At 49.0% G+C, this 15,166-nt stretch overlaps 1 protein-coding gene across 1 annotated transcript in view; it reads right to left on the reverse strand.

Moving 5' to 3' along the window:
* Nucleotides 1-13,252: 13,252 nt before the first annotated feature.
* Nucleotides 13,253-15,166, reverse strand: part of LOC103274933 (carcinoembryonic antigen-related cell adhesion molecule 21-like) — an 11,192-nt gene continuing 9,278 nt past the window's right edge. Inside the window, exon 3 of the mRNA XM_021706092.1 lies at nt 13,253-13,563. Within this exon, the coding sequence (XP_021561767.1) occupies nt 13,253-13,563 (311 nt within the window). The remainder of the gene's footprint in view (nt 13,564-15,166) is intronic.

Below are 15,166 nucleotides of genomic sequence, written 5' to 3' on the forward strand. Positions count from 1 at the left end.
TTGTTGTTGTTTAACCTGAAAAATTTTATAGTCCCTGTTGTATGAAGTAACATGGATGTAGCCATGTCTACATATGTGTGTGCCCACAAAAGACCCACCCAGGTCACCGTAGAGCATATTGCCTGCACCCAGTGACACACTCATGCCCCACCCAGACACTTCTCGCCCCCGTCACCTTTGTTCTGATCTCTGGCACAAGACTGGCTAAGCCTCTTTGGAATCTTTATAGAAATGGATGTTCATCACTTTCCCTTTTCACTGGGCTCCTTCTCCAACTCCGTGAGCCAGGCTGGGCATAGGCACCCACTTTTGGACAGGGGCCCCAAGATGAGACCATGGGAGAGAACCCAGGAGGGCGCAGAGGACCTGTGTGTCCACTTCCCCAGACCCCATGTCCCTTCACCTGCCCTGATGGGGGCGACATCCCCTGACCTCCCTCTGCCTGTTTGGGCTCCTGTGCCTTCCCAGGCCCAGGTCCTGCCTGTCCCCAGGCTTCTCTCCCAGCCCCTAGAGGTCATCCATACCTGTCTCCAAGCACCACAACCTTCTGACTTCACACGGCCTCCCCAGAACCCCGCTCTTAGACATGGTGGGATTCCTGGGTCCTCTTCAGGGAAGTCTGAGTGATAGAGTGATAGCTCTGCCTAGGAGAACATTTGGTGCTCACTCACCAGTCTCCTGCCTAGGAGGAGCATGGGGGTGTTCCTCTCCGGGGTGTCCCCAGTTCCATCCCTTCTCTGAATGAGCCACCCTGGCTGGTTTTATGAGGCACGACACCCCCTGTGCTCATGGCCAGGACTCCAAGGAGGCAACATGTTCCCTGGGACATGTGTGGAACCTTACCGAGACCATCTAGGTCAGAGCTGTTTTCTGAGTAGAGAGGCCAGGACCACCAGAGGACGCCCCCATAGTCCCTGGGTGTTGTACTCTAGGGAAGGTGCCCTTGGGGTTGTGCTTCTCAGGGTGTCCTGTGCCCAGCTGTCTCTCATAGGGTCAGAGAGAGCAAAGGGGCAGCTTCCTTCTAATGGGGGTTCAGAGGTGCATAATTCCTAGAGCCCATGGGGACAGGGAGAGCCCAGAGGGAGAGTTCCTAGACCTTTGGGAGATTGAGGGGAGGCCAGGCCTTACAGAGACAATATGTGGGCCCTCTCTCCAGGGATGTCAGGGTATCCAGGAATCCCCTGTGGCTTTTGGGGCGAAGGCCACTCTCTTTAGTGTGGGGACTAGGGGGTTCTGGTCCAGGAAAGTGAGTCCTGCAGGGGCTGGTCAGGCATGAAGAGTGGAGGCATTCAAGGCCTTGGGATTCACCCCAGTCTGATTTAGCCTGGGCCTGTCCCCCCTGGAGCAGGAGAGCCTTGGAGCATCTATCCAGGCAGTGGTGAAACCGCATGGGGAGGAGACCTTGTCCTTGCCAGGTTTGTCTCTTGCTGGGTCTTGGCCCAGGGTGTTCCTGCCCCTAAAGAACACGGTGTCACCTTCGCTGTGGAGTTAGTACAATTGAGACTGACAAGAGTGGGATCTGGTGTTGAATGGGACCTTAAGGCAACAATAATGACCATGTCAGTTCAGTCAGAGCGTTTACCGGCTCAACATAGTTCAAGAACATTCTACCTTCTTTCCATTGACTATTCACAATGGCTCTATAAAGTTAGCACATCAGAACCTTCCTTTTACAGGGGAAAACAAAAAATCCAGTTAGAGCTTACTAACTGGTGGGAAGGGACTTGAATGCCTTGTACTTCACATTCAGCATGAAGGGGTCACTTTGGCTGGAACTGACCCGATTGGAGACCCTACACTGATACTCCCCGGCATCCTCCCTCTTGACGGGAGCAATGAAGACCACCCTGTGGCTCCAGGTGAGTCTTGTCCTCTCTGTGACCTGCATACTCTGGTTATTGAAGATCCACTGAATGAAGGTCACAGCATCATTTGTGTGGCAGGCCAGGAGAACAGGGCCCTCAATCTCCATGATTGTGGTGCTGCTGGCTCGGTTGAACAGCTGAACCACTGACCCTGTGGACAAACAGGGGTGGAGACTCACTGAAAGTCGTCTAGGGCCTAGGGCTACATTCTGTCCTCAGAGATCCTAGCCAGCTCACAGGTCCCATAGTGAGCCGTGCAGAGGGGACCACCCAGAAATGGCCCTGACCATCTGCAGATGGTCAAGCATCTGTTCAGCTGACAATCTAAGAAGAGTGCGACACCTCCCCTCTGGTCCCAGATCACCCCAGACTGACCACTGACTACTACCCTGGACATCTCCTCAGTCTTCCAAGTAACTAGAACTATAGGCACACACAACTGCTATATTTAAATTTTTTGTGTGTGTGGACACGAGGTCTTGCTGTGTGGCCTAGACTGGTGTCAAACTCCTGGGTTCAAGTAATTCCCTAGCCTTGGCCTTCAAAATGATGGGATTATAGCCATGAGACACCGCACTTGATTGTTTACAGTGTTTGACAAACGCTTGGCACTCCTAGAAACAGAAGAAAATCACTCAACACATTAAAGGCGGTTCATGAAAAGCCTACAGTTGATATCCAACTCCCGAGAACACTAAAATTCTTCCTCTAAAATCAAGAAGAAGACGAAGAAGCTGCTTTGATTACTTCTGTTCAACATGTAGTACTTGAAGTCCTGGCTAGGACAATAAGCAGGAAATAAAGAACCTAAATTAGTCGGGCTTGGTGGCTCAGCCTGAAATCCTGCACTTTGGGAGGCTGAGGTGAGTGAATTGCCTGAGCCCGCGGGTTCGAGACCTGCCTGGGCAACTTGGGGAAACCTCATCTCTACAATAAATCAAAAAAATTAGCCGGATGTGGTAGTGCGCACCTGTAGTTCCAGCTACTTGGAAGGCGGAGGTGGAAGGATCGCCGAGTCCAGCAGGTCGAGGCTGCAGTGGCTGGGAGCAGCCACTGCACTCCAGTCTGGGTGACAGAGTGTGACTAAAAAAAAAAAAAAAAAAAGGAACCTAAATTAGTAAGGAAGAAGAAAAATTGTCTTCCCTTGCAGATGACATAATCTTACATGTAGAAAACCATTAGATTCCACCTCACCAAAAAACCTCTTATAGTTAATAAAGAAACTGCAAAGTGACAAGAGGCAAAATCAACAAGAAAAATTGATTGCATGTTTACACTATTTCTGAACAATGCAAAAAGGAAACTAAGGAAACAATTCATTTACAATAACATTAGAAAGAATAAAACCGGGTGCAATGACTCACTCCTGTAATCCCAGCACTTTGGGAGTTGGAGGTGAGAGGATTGCCTGAGCCCAGGAGTTTGAGACCAGCGTGGGCAACTTGAAGAGACCTTGTCTCTACAAGAAATAAAAAAAAAAAAAAAGAAAGAAAAAGAAAAAATAATAGCCGGGTGTGGTGGCACATGCCTGTGGTTTCACCTACATGAAAAGCTGACGAGGAGGGATTGCCTGAACCCAGCAGGTCGAGACTATGGTGGCCACAAGTGTACCAGTGCACTCCAGTTTGGGCCACAGATTTAGACTCTGACAAAGAAGGAGGGGGGAGGAGGAGGAGGAGGAGGAGGAGGAGGAGGAAAAGAAGAAGAGGAAAGAGGAGAAGGAGAAAAAGAATAAGAAACATAAACGAAAAGACAATGTGTTAATGTTTTGTAAGACTTAATATCTTTAAGATGCTGATACTCCCAATCTAGCTTTATAGATTTAATACAATTTCTATAAAAATTCCAATGGCAGTTTTTGCAGAAATAGAAAATTCATCTTAAAGTTTATATCGAATCCCAAGTGACCTGGACCAGCCAAAAACATCTTGAAAAAAATAACAAGATGGAGGTTTCACATGTCCAGAGTTCAAACTTTCCACAGAGCTACAGTAATCAAAATAGTGTGGTTCTGACATTTAAAAAGACATGTAGGCTGGGAGTGGTGGTTCATACCTGCAATTTCAGTACTTTGGGAGGCTAAATGAGAGGATTGTTTGAGCCTGGCTGTTCAAGACCAGGCTGGGCAACATACTGAGACCTCATCTCTATTAAACAAACAAACACATAAAAAAAGAAAGGGGAAAAAAACAAAACAAAACATACAGTCCAGTCTTGGTGGCTCACGCCTCTAAGCCCAGTATTTTGGGAGGCCAGGAACTCGAAACCAGCCTAGACAACAGAATGAGACCTTGTCTCTACCAAAAAAATAAAAAATAATACATGGAGCATGGTAGTGTATGCCCGTAGTTCCAGCTATTTGGGAACCTGAGGTGGAAGGATCACCTGAGCCCAAGAGTTTGAAGCTGCAGTGAACCATGAACGTGACACTGCACTTCAGCCTGGGTGATAGAGTGAGACCTTGACTCAAAAAAAAAAAAAATTAAAAAAAAAAAAAAATATATATATATATATAGAGAGAGAGAGACTGATGGAGTAGACTAGAAGATGCAGAAAGAAACACTCATATGTAGTGAAGAATTTTCAACAAGGTTGCCAAGATCATCCAATAGAGAACGGACAGTCTTTTCAACCAATGGTGTTGGGAAATCTGGCAAAAAATGAAGTGTGTCTGCCACCTTAGAGCATGGATGAAAGACCTAAACATAAAACCTGAAATTATAAAACTGTGACCTGGTGCAGTGGCTAACACCTATGATCCCAGCACTTTGGAAGGCTGAGGTGACAGGATTGCTTCACCTGGGTCTGAGACTAGCCTGGGCAATATGGCGAGACCTCATCTCTATGATAAAACAAAAAATTAGCTGAGCGTGGTGGCGCGTGTCTGTAGTTTCAGCTACTTGGAGGCTGAGGCAGAAGGATCACCTGAGCCCAGCAGGTGGAGGCTGCGTTGGCCGTGAACGTGCCATTTGCACTCCAGCCTGGGTGACTTGGTGAGACTCCAACTCAAAAAAAAAAAATTATAAAACTGCTAGAAGAACGTGATGGGAGAATCCTCATGACCTTGAGTTTGGCAATGATATCTGAATATGACCTAAAAAGCACAGGCAACAAAAGTAAACATAGATTAATGGGACTAACCACCAAATTAATAAATTCTGTTTATCGAAGAACAAAATTAAGAATGAAAAGCAAACCGTAGAATGGGGACAATATTTGCAAATCATATATACATCTTATAACGGGTTAATAGTACAATTAGATGAAGACCTCCTACAATTCAAGAAGAACAGCAACAACAAAAAAAACCGATTTTAAAAAGGGCAGCCGGGCTCGGTGGCTCAGCCTGTAATCCCAGCACTTTGGGAAGCCGAGGTGAGTGGATTGCCTGAGCCCACGGGTTTGAGACCCACCAGGGCAATTTGGCAAGACCTTGTCTCTACAATAAATCAAAATATAGCTGGGCATAGTAGTGTGGGCCTATATTTCCAGCTATTTGGAAGGCTGAGATGGAAAGATGGCTGCCGGAGCCCAGCAGGTCGAGGCTGCAGTGGCCTGGAGCGTGCCACTGCACTCCAGTCTGGGCGAAAGAGTGAGACTCCAACTCAAAAAAAAGAACAAAAAGAGGAAAAGAAATGTGAGGAGCAGCTAACTTCTTCCATATGTGAAGACTGTTTTAAATACCCAAGGGTCTGGTACCATTTTATGGAAGAAACATTTCTCTAGAAAAGAGTAAAATGTTTGAGGCCAGTGTCTCAACCCCCTGGAGGGACAGGGGATGTGTGTGGCCAGAATTCCTAAGTATCTGCAACCCGATTCCAGACCCTGAAGTGGTTCATTCATTTGTTCATGCATTAATTCATTCCCTCCTTCCTCAGAGAACTACACAGAGTGTGTCTCACACTGGGCCCTGTGCTGGTGCAGGGTGTGAGGGGGGAGGGCCATAGACACATCAGGAAACAAATGGTTTCAAGTCCGGTGAGTGGGCGGTCTGAAGGGGGAGCCCTGGCCATTCCGGCACTGACTGATTGTCAAGGCAGGTAATTTTGTTCTAAGTAAAAATGAATACATTGCTCATTTGCTCTTACTTCTCTGAGATTTGGATGTCTAGGAAAAAAGATTTGAGCTAATGGATGACCTGGGGTCATGGAACCTAGTGAGCTGCCTCTTCTGGTCGAGGAGAGGACAGGGTCGTGGTTACAGACAGGTCTATGTGACCTTGACCTGGTACTTGTGTTTATGTGATCCTGGTTCCATGGCTGTATTTTTCTGTACCTCAATCTTCCTTCAATAAAGTAAGATAAATGATATTTGGCTACCACGTTGTCTATGAGTTAGTCTTCAATCATTCCCAGTTACCTGACCTAAAGCTTGGCACAGAGGAGATGCTCAAATGACAGCATCTATTATTATTTTCCTGCATAAGAGAATTCTCTTGTCTTGATCTTGATTTCTGGTGGAGCTGCCAGGAATCCTCTCCCTCCTCTGTTTCTCCTGCTGGAGACACTGACCTCCCTGGGACATCTAAGTTGCTATTCAGTCAGCTAATGCCATAGGGAGCTTGCTGCCTCCTCTCCACGCTGAGTCTCAGGTAGAGGACAAGGCTCTGTCCATGCCCAGATAAGGCACTGGGGGCTGAGCACTGGCTGGTGACCAGCTCCAGAAGCCATGTCCATCAGACAGTTGGTAAATCACTACTCCCAGTCAGCCCTGCCCAGGCCAGTACCCAGCCTCAGACAAAGGCTACCCAGGATCACCTGCAGTCAGAAGCCTGAGACAGGGGACTGGGGAAGGAGCTTCTGGGTTGAGCTTCTCTGTGAGGATTCCAGGAGACCCCTCCTCCGCCCGCACTGGGGCCAAAACCTGACGGGATCCTACAGGGTCAAGTTCATGGGGAGGTCCCAGCAGGCTGGGACTGGCGCTGGTCTTCCCCTGCTGAGTTTCCCATTAGACTGCGCCTCCTCTGCAGTGAATGTCTGCAGCGTCTGGATGGGGGAAAGGAATGATGATCTTTTGAGGTTTGTCTCTCCTGTGTGTCCTGCACAAATGCCCAAACTCCATCATGGGATGTAATGCAGAGGTGGACACCGGCACAGTTCAGGCATGACGGTCCCCTGTGTGTGTGGAGCAGAACTAACCCCCCAACACCCATAGGTCATGGAGGAATCACTCACGGTGTACGTGGAACTGGCCGGTTGCCTCTGCATTCTGAAAATTTGCCGTAATGATTTGTATTGTGTAGGTTGCTGTGTCATTCAGGGTGATGTTCTGGATCAGCAGGGATGCGTTGGAGTATATTGTCTCTCAACCGCTATGTGCAGGTCTTGGGTATTGTGCTTGATTGGCTATTGAATACGTTGCAATCCATAGTCTCATGTTCACCCTTTGCCCTTTGTACCAGGTGTAGCCAAGAGAATTCTGTGGCAGATTGTGGACGAGTAGAAGAACATCCTTCCCTCCTGCCACATTGGATGGTACGGATTCTACAGTGACTTGGGCAGTGGTGGGTGGGTTCCAGAAGGTTAAAAGTGAGACTAGGAGGGAGGAAGAGAATCAGTCAATATTGGGACCTGTGTATTGGGAAGGAAAGATAAGACCTGGGTCCTAGCAGGTCTCTTCACCCCTCAGGTTTGGTGTGTGTGTGTGTGTGTGTGTGTGTGTGTGTGTGTGTGTGTGTGTCCTACTGGGCCAAGGTCAGCACCATGACCACCATTCCTTCAGCGCCTCTGCACTTGACATTTCCCCTGTTTAGAACACTCATCCCTAGGTGTCTGCAGGACTCACTCTCCACTGCCCAGGTGCTGCTCACACAAGGGGCGTCCTTGGGAGACCCCTTCCCTGACCACCCCCTTTAGAGACCCTGGGTCTTCCCTCTCTGACCTTGCCCTGCTCTGTTCCCTCCATGACGCCTTTCGGCCCCGACCTCATGTTTGAGATCTCTTTACTTGTCTGATTTCCTCCCCACGAGAATATGTGCTCCGTGAGGACAAGGACTTGTCTGTCTTGGTTGTACCCCAGTGCCTGGGGCAGGCTACAGACACCTGTGGATGAGTTATGAGAGTTCTCAGGGCCCTCTATGTCCTGGTGTTTGTTTTCTGATTTTTGAGGTTGGAGGCTGAGGGTTCTGTCTAGTGCCCCTTGTTTTGTTTTATTTGGATTGTCACAATGGCATGTATTGCTATTATTGTCATCAGTTTTTGAAATTTCTCACTCAGGGATGACTCGCTTGGAGTTGCCAACAATCAAGATTATTTTTGTTAATTTTCAGATCCTTGTGATTTCTCTCTCCTTTTACCAATGCCAGTTCACTGAGCGTTTCCTGTTGCGACCCCTTCTTTCTCTTTGGTGTCCTCTCCCCGAGGCTCCAACAGAAGCCCTCTGTCCCCTCTCAAAGCTCCATCCTCCCCAGGAGACCCTGGCCAGTATTTGTCCTCCCTTCTCTGGCCCTCTCCCAGAGAATCATCCCCTCTCAATTGTGAACAGGAGCCTCTGCCAGGTGATGTGTTCTCCGCAGGGAGGGGTTGAGGGGGCGCCATGTTCCCTGCTGCCAGCTGTGTCCTCCTCTGTGGAGAAGAGCTTAGGCCCAGAAGTGTTCCCGAGCACGCTGCTCTGTGGGTCAACTGTGCTGTCCTTCCTCTCTCTGCCCTGAGCCTAGTTCTTGGGGATAGATGGATGAAGGATGGGGGAGGGATAGTTCTGTGTCTTCTTCTTTCAATAAAGACATTAATGCCATCAGGAGGCCCCAACCTTATGGCCCAACCTTATTCTAATTACTTCCCAAAGGTAATTAGGAGTACCAAATGTCATATCATTAGGGATTAGAACTTCAACAATATTGGGGAACACAAACATTCAGTCCACAGCAGGAAGTGTGGGAGCTGCCTCCTCTCCTATTCACTGGGACCTGGGCTTACCTGCTGAGATGACTTCACACTCAGTCCCATCCTGGGCTGTACCCCACAGAGTCTGTGTTCTCCTCTCCTCTCCTGCCCATTCCTGGGCTTTCTTTCCTACACCACCTTGTCCCTGTGATCCCACCTGCTCCCATACCAGGCACTGCTCCTGGGGTTGCTGTCCCCTCACCATCTCTGGCCTCACTGGTCTCTGCCATTTGTCCTGAGCTCTAAACCCTGAGAGGGAGGAAGGGTGAAGCTGGGGTTGGCTCTGTCCAAGGTGCTGCACGCTCTGGACAGCTTGAGAATGAGGGACCCTGATGTGTCACCAGGGAGGAGACCTCAGGATTCAGGACCATGGGAAGACCCTCTTCAGAGTGGGCTGGACTCTGGACCTGCAGGGACCCAGCTCTGTGTTGCCAACCAGCTCCTCCAGCTCCGTGTCCCACTCTGTAGCTGATTCTCTTGTGTGATCCCTGAGCCCCTGCTTGAGTCCTCACAGTGCCCTGACAGTCAGAGCTGTGTGTGGAGACCTAATGGAGGGTCCCATGTCCTCAAACAGAGTATCCAGGGGACAGGATTCATGACTTTTCCTGTCCCAACCCCAGAATGATGGGCTGGGTCAGATAAAGTCAGAATCCATGGGGAGGTGTGTGTCCTGAGGTGCTGAGGTCTGTGTTTCCAGCTTAACTCTCAGTGTCTTTGTAAATACATTTATTTGATGCATCTGCAGTTGGTTGGTCAGTCTCATGTCCCTAAATCCTCGGATTTCTGTGCGTAGACTCTCACTGGGGTCTGCACATGGTATCACAAGGACTATATGATTAGAATGTGTGTGTGTGTGTTAACATAGTTTGCTTGTTTTTTTTTAAACAAAGACTTTAGGCCAGGAGTGGTGGCTCATGCCTATAATCTCAGCACTTTGGGAGGCTGTGGAGAAAGGATTACCTGAGCTCACAGGCTCAAGACTAGCATGGGAAACTTGGTGAGACCTCATATCTACAATAAGTCAAAAATTAGCCAGGCGTGGTGGCTCACATCTGAGGTTCTAGCTCTTTGGAAGGCTGAGGCGGAAGGACCACCAGAGCTCAGCTAGTCGAGGCTGCGGTGGCTATGAGCATGCCACTACACTCCAGCCTGGACAACAGAGTGAGATTCCAACTCAAAAACAAACAAACAAAAAAACCGAAAGAGTTTAAACAAGTGTGGTAAAAATATCAATAACTGTACCAAAAACCATTATAAGTGTACAATCAAGTGAAATTAACTACATTGGCAATGTTGAACAAACATCACTACTATTTTTTCCAGAAAAATTCCATCATGTTTTGCAATTTGTCTTTTAAGAAAATAGTGAGAGCCCTCCACTCAATGTTGATTTTTAGTGGCTTCTCCTGTAATTTGAGCTTTCCTATGTTTTTATAGACACTATCTGCTCTGTGTTCACAGATACAATTTCTCTGGGCCCTTTTTAGCCGGGAACCCGGTAGACAGGTTGGAGAGAGTCACATTTCCTCCTGAGAGGTGGTCAGCCTCTGACCACCAAAACAGTATCCAAATGCTGCTGTAATAATGGTGGAGTCGCAGGAGGGAGTCTATTCACAGAGAAGGAAGGAAAGTGCTCTTGAGAAGTTTCCCCTCAAAGTCATGTGCTGGAGGTACCTCTTGAGCCCCTCACAATGCTGGGACAGATGAGGAGAGACATACATGTCAATAATTTAAGGATCAAATCCAAGAGTGGGCAACAGATTCTGCCCATGGTCTGACAGGTGGACAGTAACTAGGGAGGACGTGGAAAAGTCCCATCATCTGCCTCCTGATGACAGAGCACGCAACGCTCCTGAGGTCTAGAGAGGATGAGGCCTGGGGCAGCAGGGCGCTGTCAGCCACAGGGGTTGGAGCGAGACCCTGTCCCTGTCCCTTTACTAGGTCTATGTTGAGGGAGAAGTTCTTGTTTAAGGGATGATTCAACAGCATACATGTTTGGACATAAAGAGAAATGTTTATGCTACAGTTTTCTTCTTAATAAGACATTTCTTCCTACAGATAGAACTTCCCGTTCGTAGCTTAGAAGCCCCTAAGGTGCGGAGAGTCTCAGGGTGGACTGTGTGTTGCCTTGGGATGTGGGTTTGTGTCATGTATTTCCTCCTCCAAATGTCACAGAATTGCCCACAGCCCACTTTGTAATGCAACTCAGTGAGTTTCACTCTTGTTTGTGGCTACAGACCCCTGGGAAACCCACACCTTTCCTGCTTTGAGGGACAGGCGGCCATATGGTACCACCTTCTCTGGCGACACCAATTCCAGATTATGAAAAGGCCATTTTCACAGATATTGATGACAGTTTCAATTTCTCTTACACACAGGATCCTTCTACCAAGAGGTGAAGGAATTCATTTGATAAGTTATCAGAGATTCATGTAGAACAGTGTTTCTCATCCAGGCAATGTCCCTCCGGAGGGCATTTGTCAACGTCTGGAACATTTTCTGGTTTTCAGAACTGGATGAGGGAGTCCTACTCGCATTTAGCGGGTAGAGTCCCCAGATGGCGCTAAGCACCCTGACACACACAAAAGCCAGACAACTGCCAGCCCCACTTGTCAACGCTGAGGAGTTGAGAGCCTACGGTATGCCCTCCCCAGCTTCCCCAGGGGCTTCCCATCACCTGCTCTTCCCCGTCTGTCCCGGCCCCTCCCCTCATCTCAGCCCCACCCTTACACCCTCAGTCCACTCCATCTGAACCTGCTTCCAGTCCAAGGTCAGCCCTGATCTCTCATCTCTCTTGGCCTCTTTCGGCCCCTTAGCAGGAGGTGCTCACTAGAGGGTGGTGTTGCCCTTCCTGGAGCTTTTCCTCGACTCCATCTCCTGAGACCAATGTGGCTGCTTTCACTGCCACCACACGAGCCCTCAAACACGTTAGATCTGCTGGGGGTGCGGCTCCTGGACAGGTGTCAGGGTCCTCAGGAAGGACTGTCACTCTGGAGATTTTGGTGGCATGGACTGGTGATCTGGAACTAACCCCAGGACCCAAGTCACTGGAGAGTGGGCTGGTCCAGGCACAGTGGCTGGACACTCAAGGTCCAGATGCTCCTGCCTGTGTGTGTCCCTAAGGATGTGACCATGGGAGAGAACCCAGGAGGGCCCAGAGGACCTGTGTCCCCACTTCTCCAAAGCCACTGTCCCTTTGCCCACCCTGATGGGGGCAGCATCCTTCGACCTCCCTCTGCCCGTCTGGGCTCCTGTGCCTTCCTCAGGCCCAGGTCCTGCCTGTCCTCAGACTTCTCTTTCAGCCTCCACAGCACATTCCATACTGATCTCCCAACACCACAACCCCTGACCTTACACGGCCTCCCCAGAGCCCCACTCCTAGACAAGCTGGATTCCTGGGTCTTCTTCAGGGAAGTCTGAATGGCAGGCAGAACGATAGCTCAGACTAGGAGGACCCTGTGTGCTCCCTCATCAGTCTCCTGCCTCGGGGGAATTTGGGAGTGTTCCCCTCTGGGGTCCCCAGTCCTATCCCTTCTCTGGATTAACTCCCCCAGCTGATTCTATGAGGCATGACACCCACTGTGCTCATGGCAGGGACACCAAGGAGGCCACATGTTCCCTAGGGACAGGTGTAGATGGGGAAGTGGAGCTTACCAGGACCGTTGAGGTCAGAGCTGTGGTCTGGGGAGGAGAGAGGCCAGAACCACCAGAGGACACCCCTATAGTCACTGGGTGTCCTCTGGAGTTATGCTTCTCAGGGGGTCTTGTGCCCAGCTGTCTTTCAGAGGATCAGGGTGAGCAAAGGGGCAGCTTCCTTCTAATGGGGGTTCAGAGGTGCATAGTTCCTAGAGTCTGTGGGGACAGGAAGAGCCCAGAGGGAAGGCCCTAGACCTTTGGGAGATTGAGGGGAAGCCCAAGGCCTGGCCTTACATAGACATATGTGGGCCCTCTCTCCAGGGATGTCAGGGTATCCAGGAATCCCCTGTGGCTTTTGGGGCAAAGGCCACTCTCTTTAGTTTGGGGACTGGGGGTTCTGGTCCAGGAAGGGAAGTCCTGCAGGGGTTGGTCAGGCATGGAGGGTGGAGGCATTCAAGGCCTTGGGGTTCACCCCAGTATGATTTAGTCTGGACCTGTGTCACCATGAGCAGGAGAGTCTTGGAGCATCTTTCCAGGCAGTGGTGAAACCTCATGGGGGAGAGACCTTGTCCTTGCCAGGGTCTGTCTCTCGCTGGATCTTGATCCAGAGTGTCCCTGTCCCTAAAGAACATGGTGTCACCTTCACTGTGGAGATAGTGCAATTGAGAATGACAAGATGTGGAATCTGGTGTTGAATAGGACCTTAAGCCAACAATAATGACCATGTCAGTTCAGTCAGAGCATTTATTGACTCAACGCAGTTCAGGAAGTTTCCACCTTCTTTCCATTGACTATTCACAATGGGTCTATAAAGTCAGTGCATCAGAGCCTTCCTTTTACAGGGGAAAACAAAAATCCAGTTAGAGCTTACTAACTGGTGGGAAGAGACTTGGATGCCTTGTACTTCACATTCAGCATGAAGGGGTCACTTTGGCTGGAACTGACCAAATTGGAGACCCTACACTGATACTCCCCGGCATCCTCCCTCTTGACGGGAGCAATGATGACCACCCTGTGGCCCCAGATGAGTCTTGTCCTCTCTGTGACCTGCATAGTCTGGTTATTGAAGATCCACTGAATGAAGGTCGCAGCGTCATTTGTGTGGCAGGCCAGGAGAACAGGGCCCTCACTCTCCATGATTGTGGTGCTGCTGGCTCTGATGAGGGGCTGAGCCACTGACCCTGTGGACAAACAGAGGAGATGACTGACTGAGTGGTCTGGGGCTTGGGTCCTCAGAGATCCTAGGCAGCTAGTGAGCCGTGCACAGGGGACCACCCTGAAATGGCCCCGACCATGTGCAGAAGGTCAAGCAACTGTTCAGATGGCAATCTAAGAAGAGGACGACACCTCCCTTCTGGCCTCTGATCACCCCAGATTGACCCCCGACTGCTCTCCTGGATATTTCCACTGTATCTGTGGTAGGAGCCTCCCTCATTCTGTGTGTCCAGCGTCCTCACCACCAGGTGGAGAGTTTTTCCCAATGACTTCCATGTGACCATTTTCTAACACTTTCTGTGAGCAAATGTCTGCTCTTCCTATAAAATTCTGGGTGTTTTGTGGAAAGTGGGCTGGCCAGCTGTGTTTGCCTCTGGGCCAGGGCAGATAGACATGAAATCAGGAAGTCATTTACTGTTGTTAGATAACTGATTAGGGAACAAGGTCGCCCAACCCATTCTTTATGACCTTAGGACCTGGAGAGTTCCGGTTAAAGGATTTCTCAATCTAAAAGGACTTTACTTCTTGGTCTGGATACTGAATATCAAAGGAAATCTCTAGGGAGAAGTGTTTAACTTACTTTCCCTCCCTCCCTCCCTCCCTCCCTGCTTCCCTCCCTCTCTCCTTCTCTCCTCACTCTCTCTCTTTTTGAGCCAGGCTCTCACACTGTCACCCAGGCTGTAGTGCCGTGGCACGATCACAGCTCACCACAGCCTCGACTTCTTGGGCTCAGGTGATCCTTCCGCCTCAACCTCCCAAGTAATTGGGACAACAGACACCTGTCACCATGCAGGCTAATTTTTAAAAAAAATTTTTGTGGAGACAAGGTCTTGCTGTGTTGCCTAGACTGGTCTTGAAACTCCTGGGCTCATGTAATTCCCTTGCTTTGGCCTTCTAAAATGATGGAATTATAGCCATGAGCCACCGCACCTGGCTGTTTATAGTGTTTAACAAAGGGCTGCCACTCTTAGAAACAGAAGGAAATCACTCAACACATTAAAGGCAGTTCATGAAAAGCCTACAGTTGATATTCAATTCCTGAGAACACTAAAACTCTTCCTCTAAAATCAGGAACAAGACAAGGAATCTACTTTGATCACTTCTGCTCAGCATGTAGTACTTGAAGTCCTGGCTACGACAATAAGCAGGAATAAAAACACCGAAATTGGTAAAGAAGAGGAAAAATTATCTTTGTTTGCAGATGGCATAATCTTATATATAGAAAAACATAAAATTCCACAACAGAAAAAAAAAAACAACTTATAGCTCATAAAGGAACTGTGCAAAGTGACAAGAAGACAAAATCAACAAGCAAAAATTGATTGCATTTTATACACAATTTCTGGACAATACAAAAAAGAAACTAAGAAAACAATTCATTTACAATAACAGAAAGAATAAAATAGGCTGGGTGTGGTGGCTCACACCTGTAATCCCAGCACTTTGGGAGGCCAAGGTGAGAGGACTGCCCTAAGCCCATAGGTTAGAGACCAGCCTGGGCAACATGGTGAGACCTCATCTCTACAATTAAAAAAAAAAAATTTAGCCAGGTGTGGTGGTGTGTACCTG

Source organism: Carlito syrichta, unplaced genomic scaffold (assembly GCF_000164805.1).
Source record: "Carlito syrichta isolate Samal-C Ts95f unplaced genomic scaffold, Tarsius_syrichta-2.0.1 Scaffold315133, whole genome shotgun sequence".
Taxonomy (NCBI): domain Eukaryota; kingdom Metazoa; phylum Chordata; class Mammalia; order Primates; family Tarsiidae; genus Carlito; species Carlito syrichta.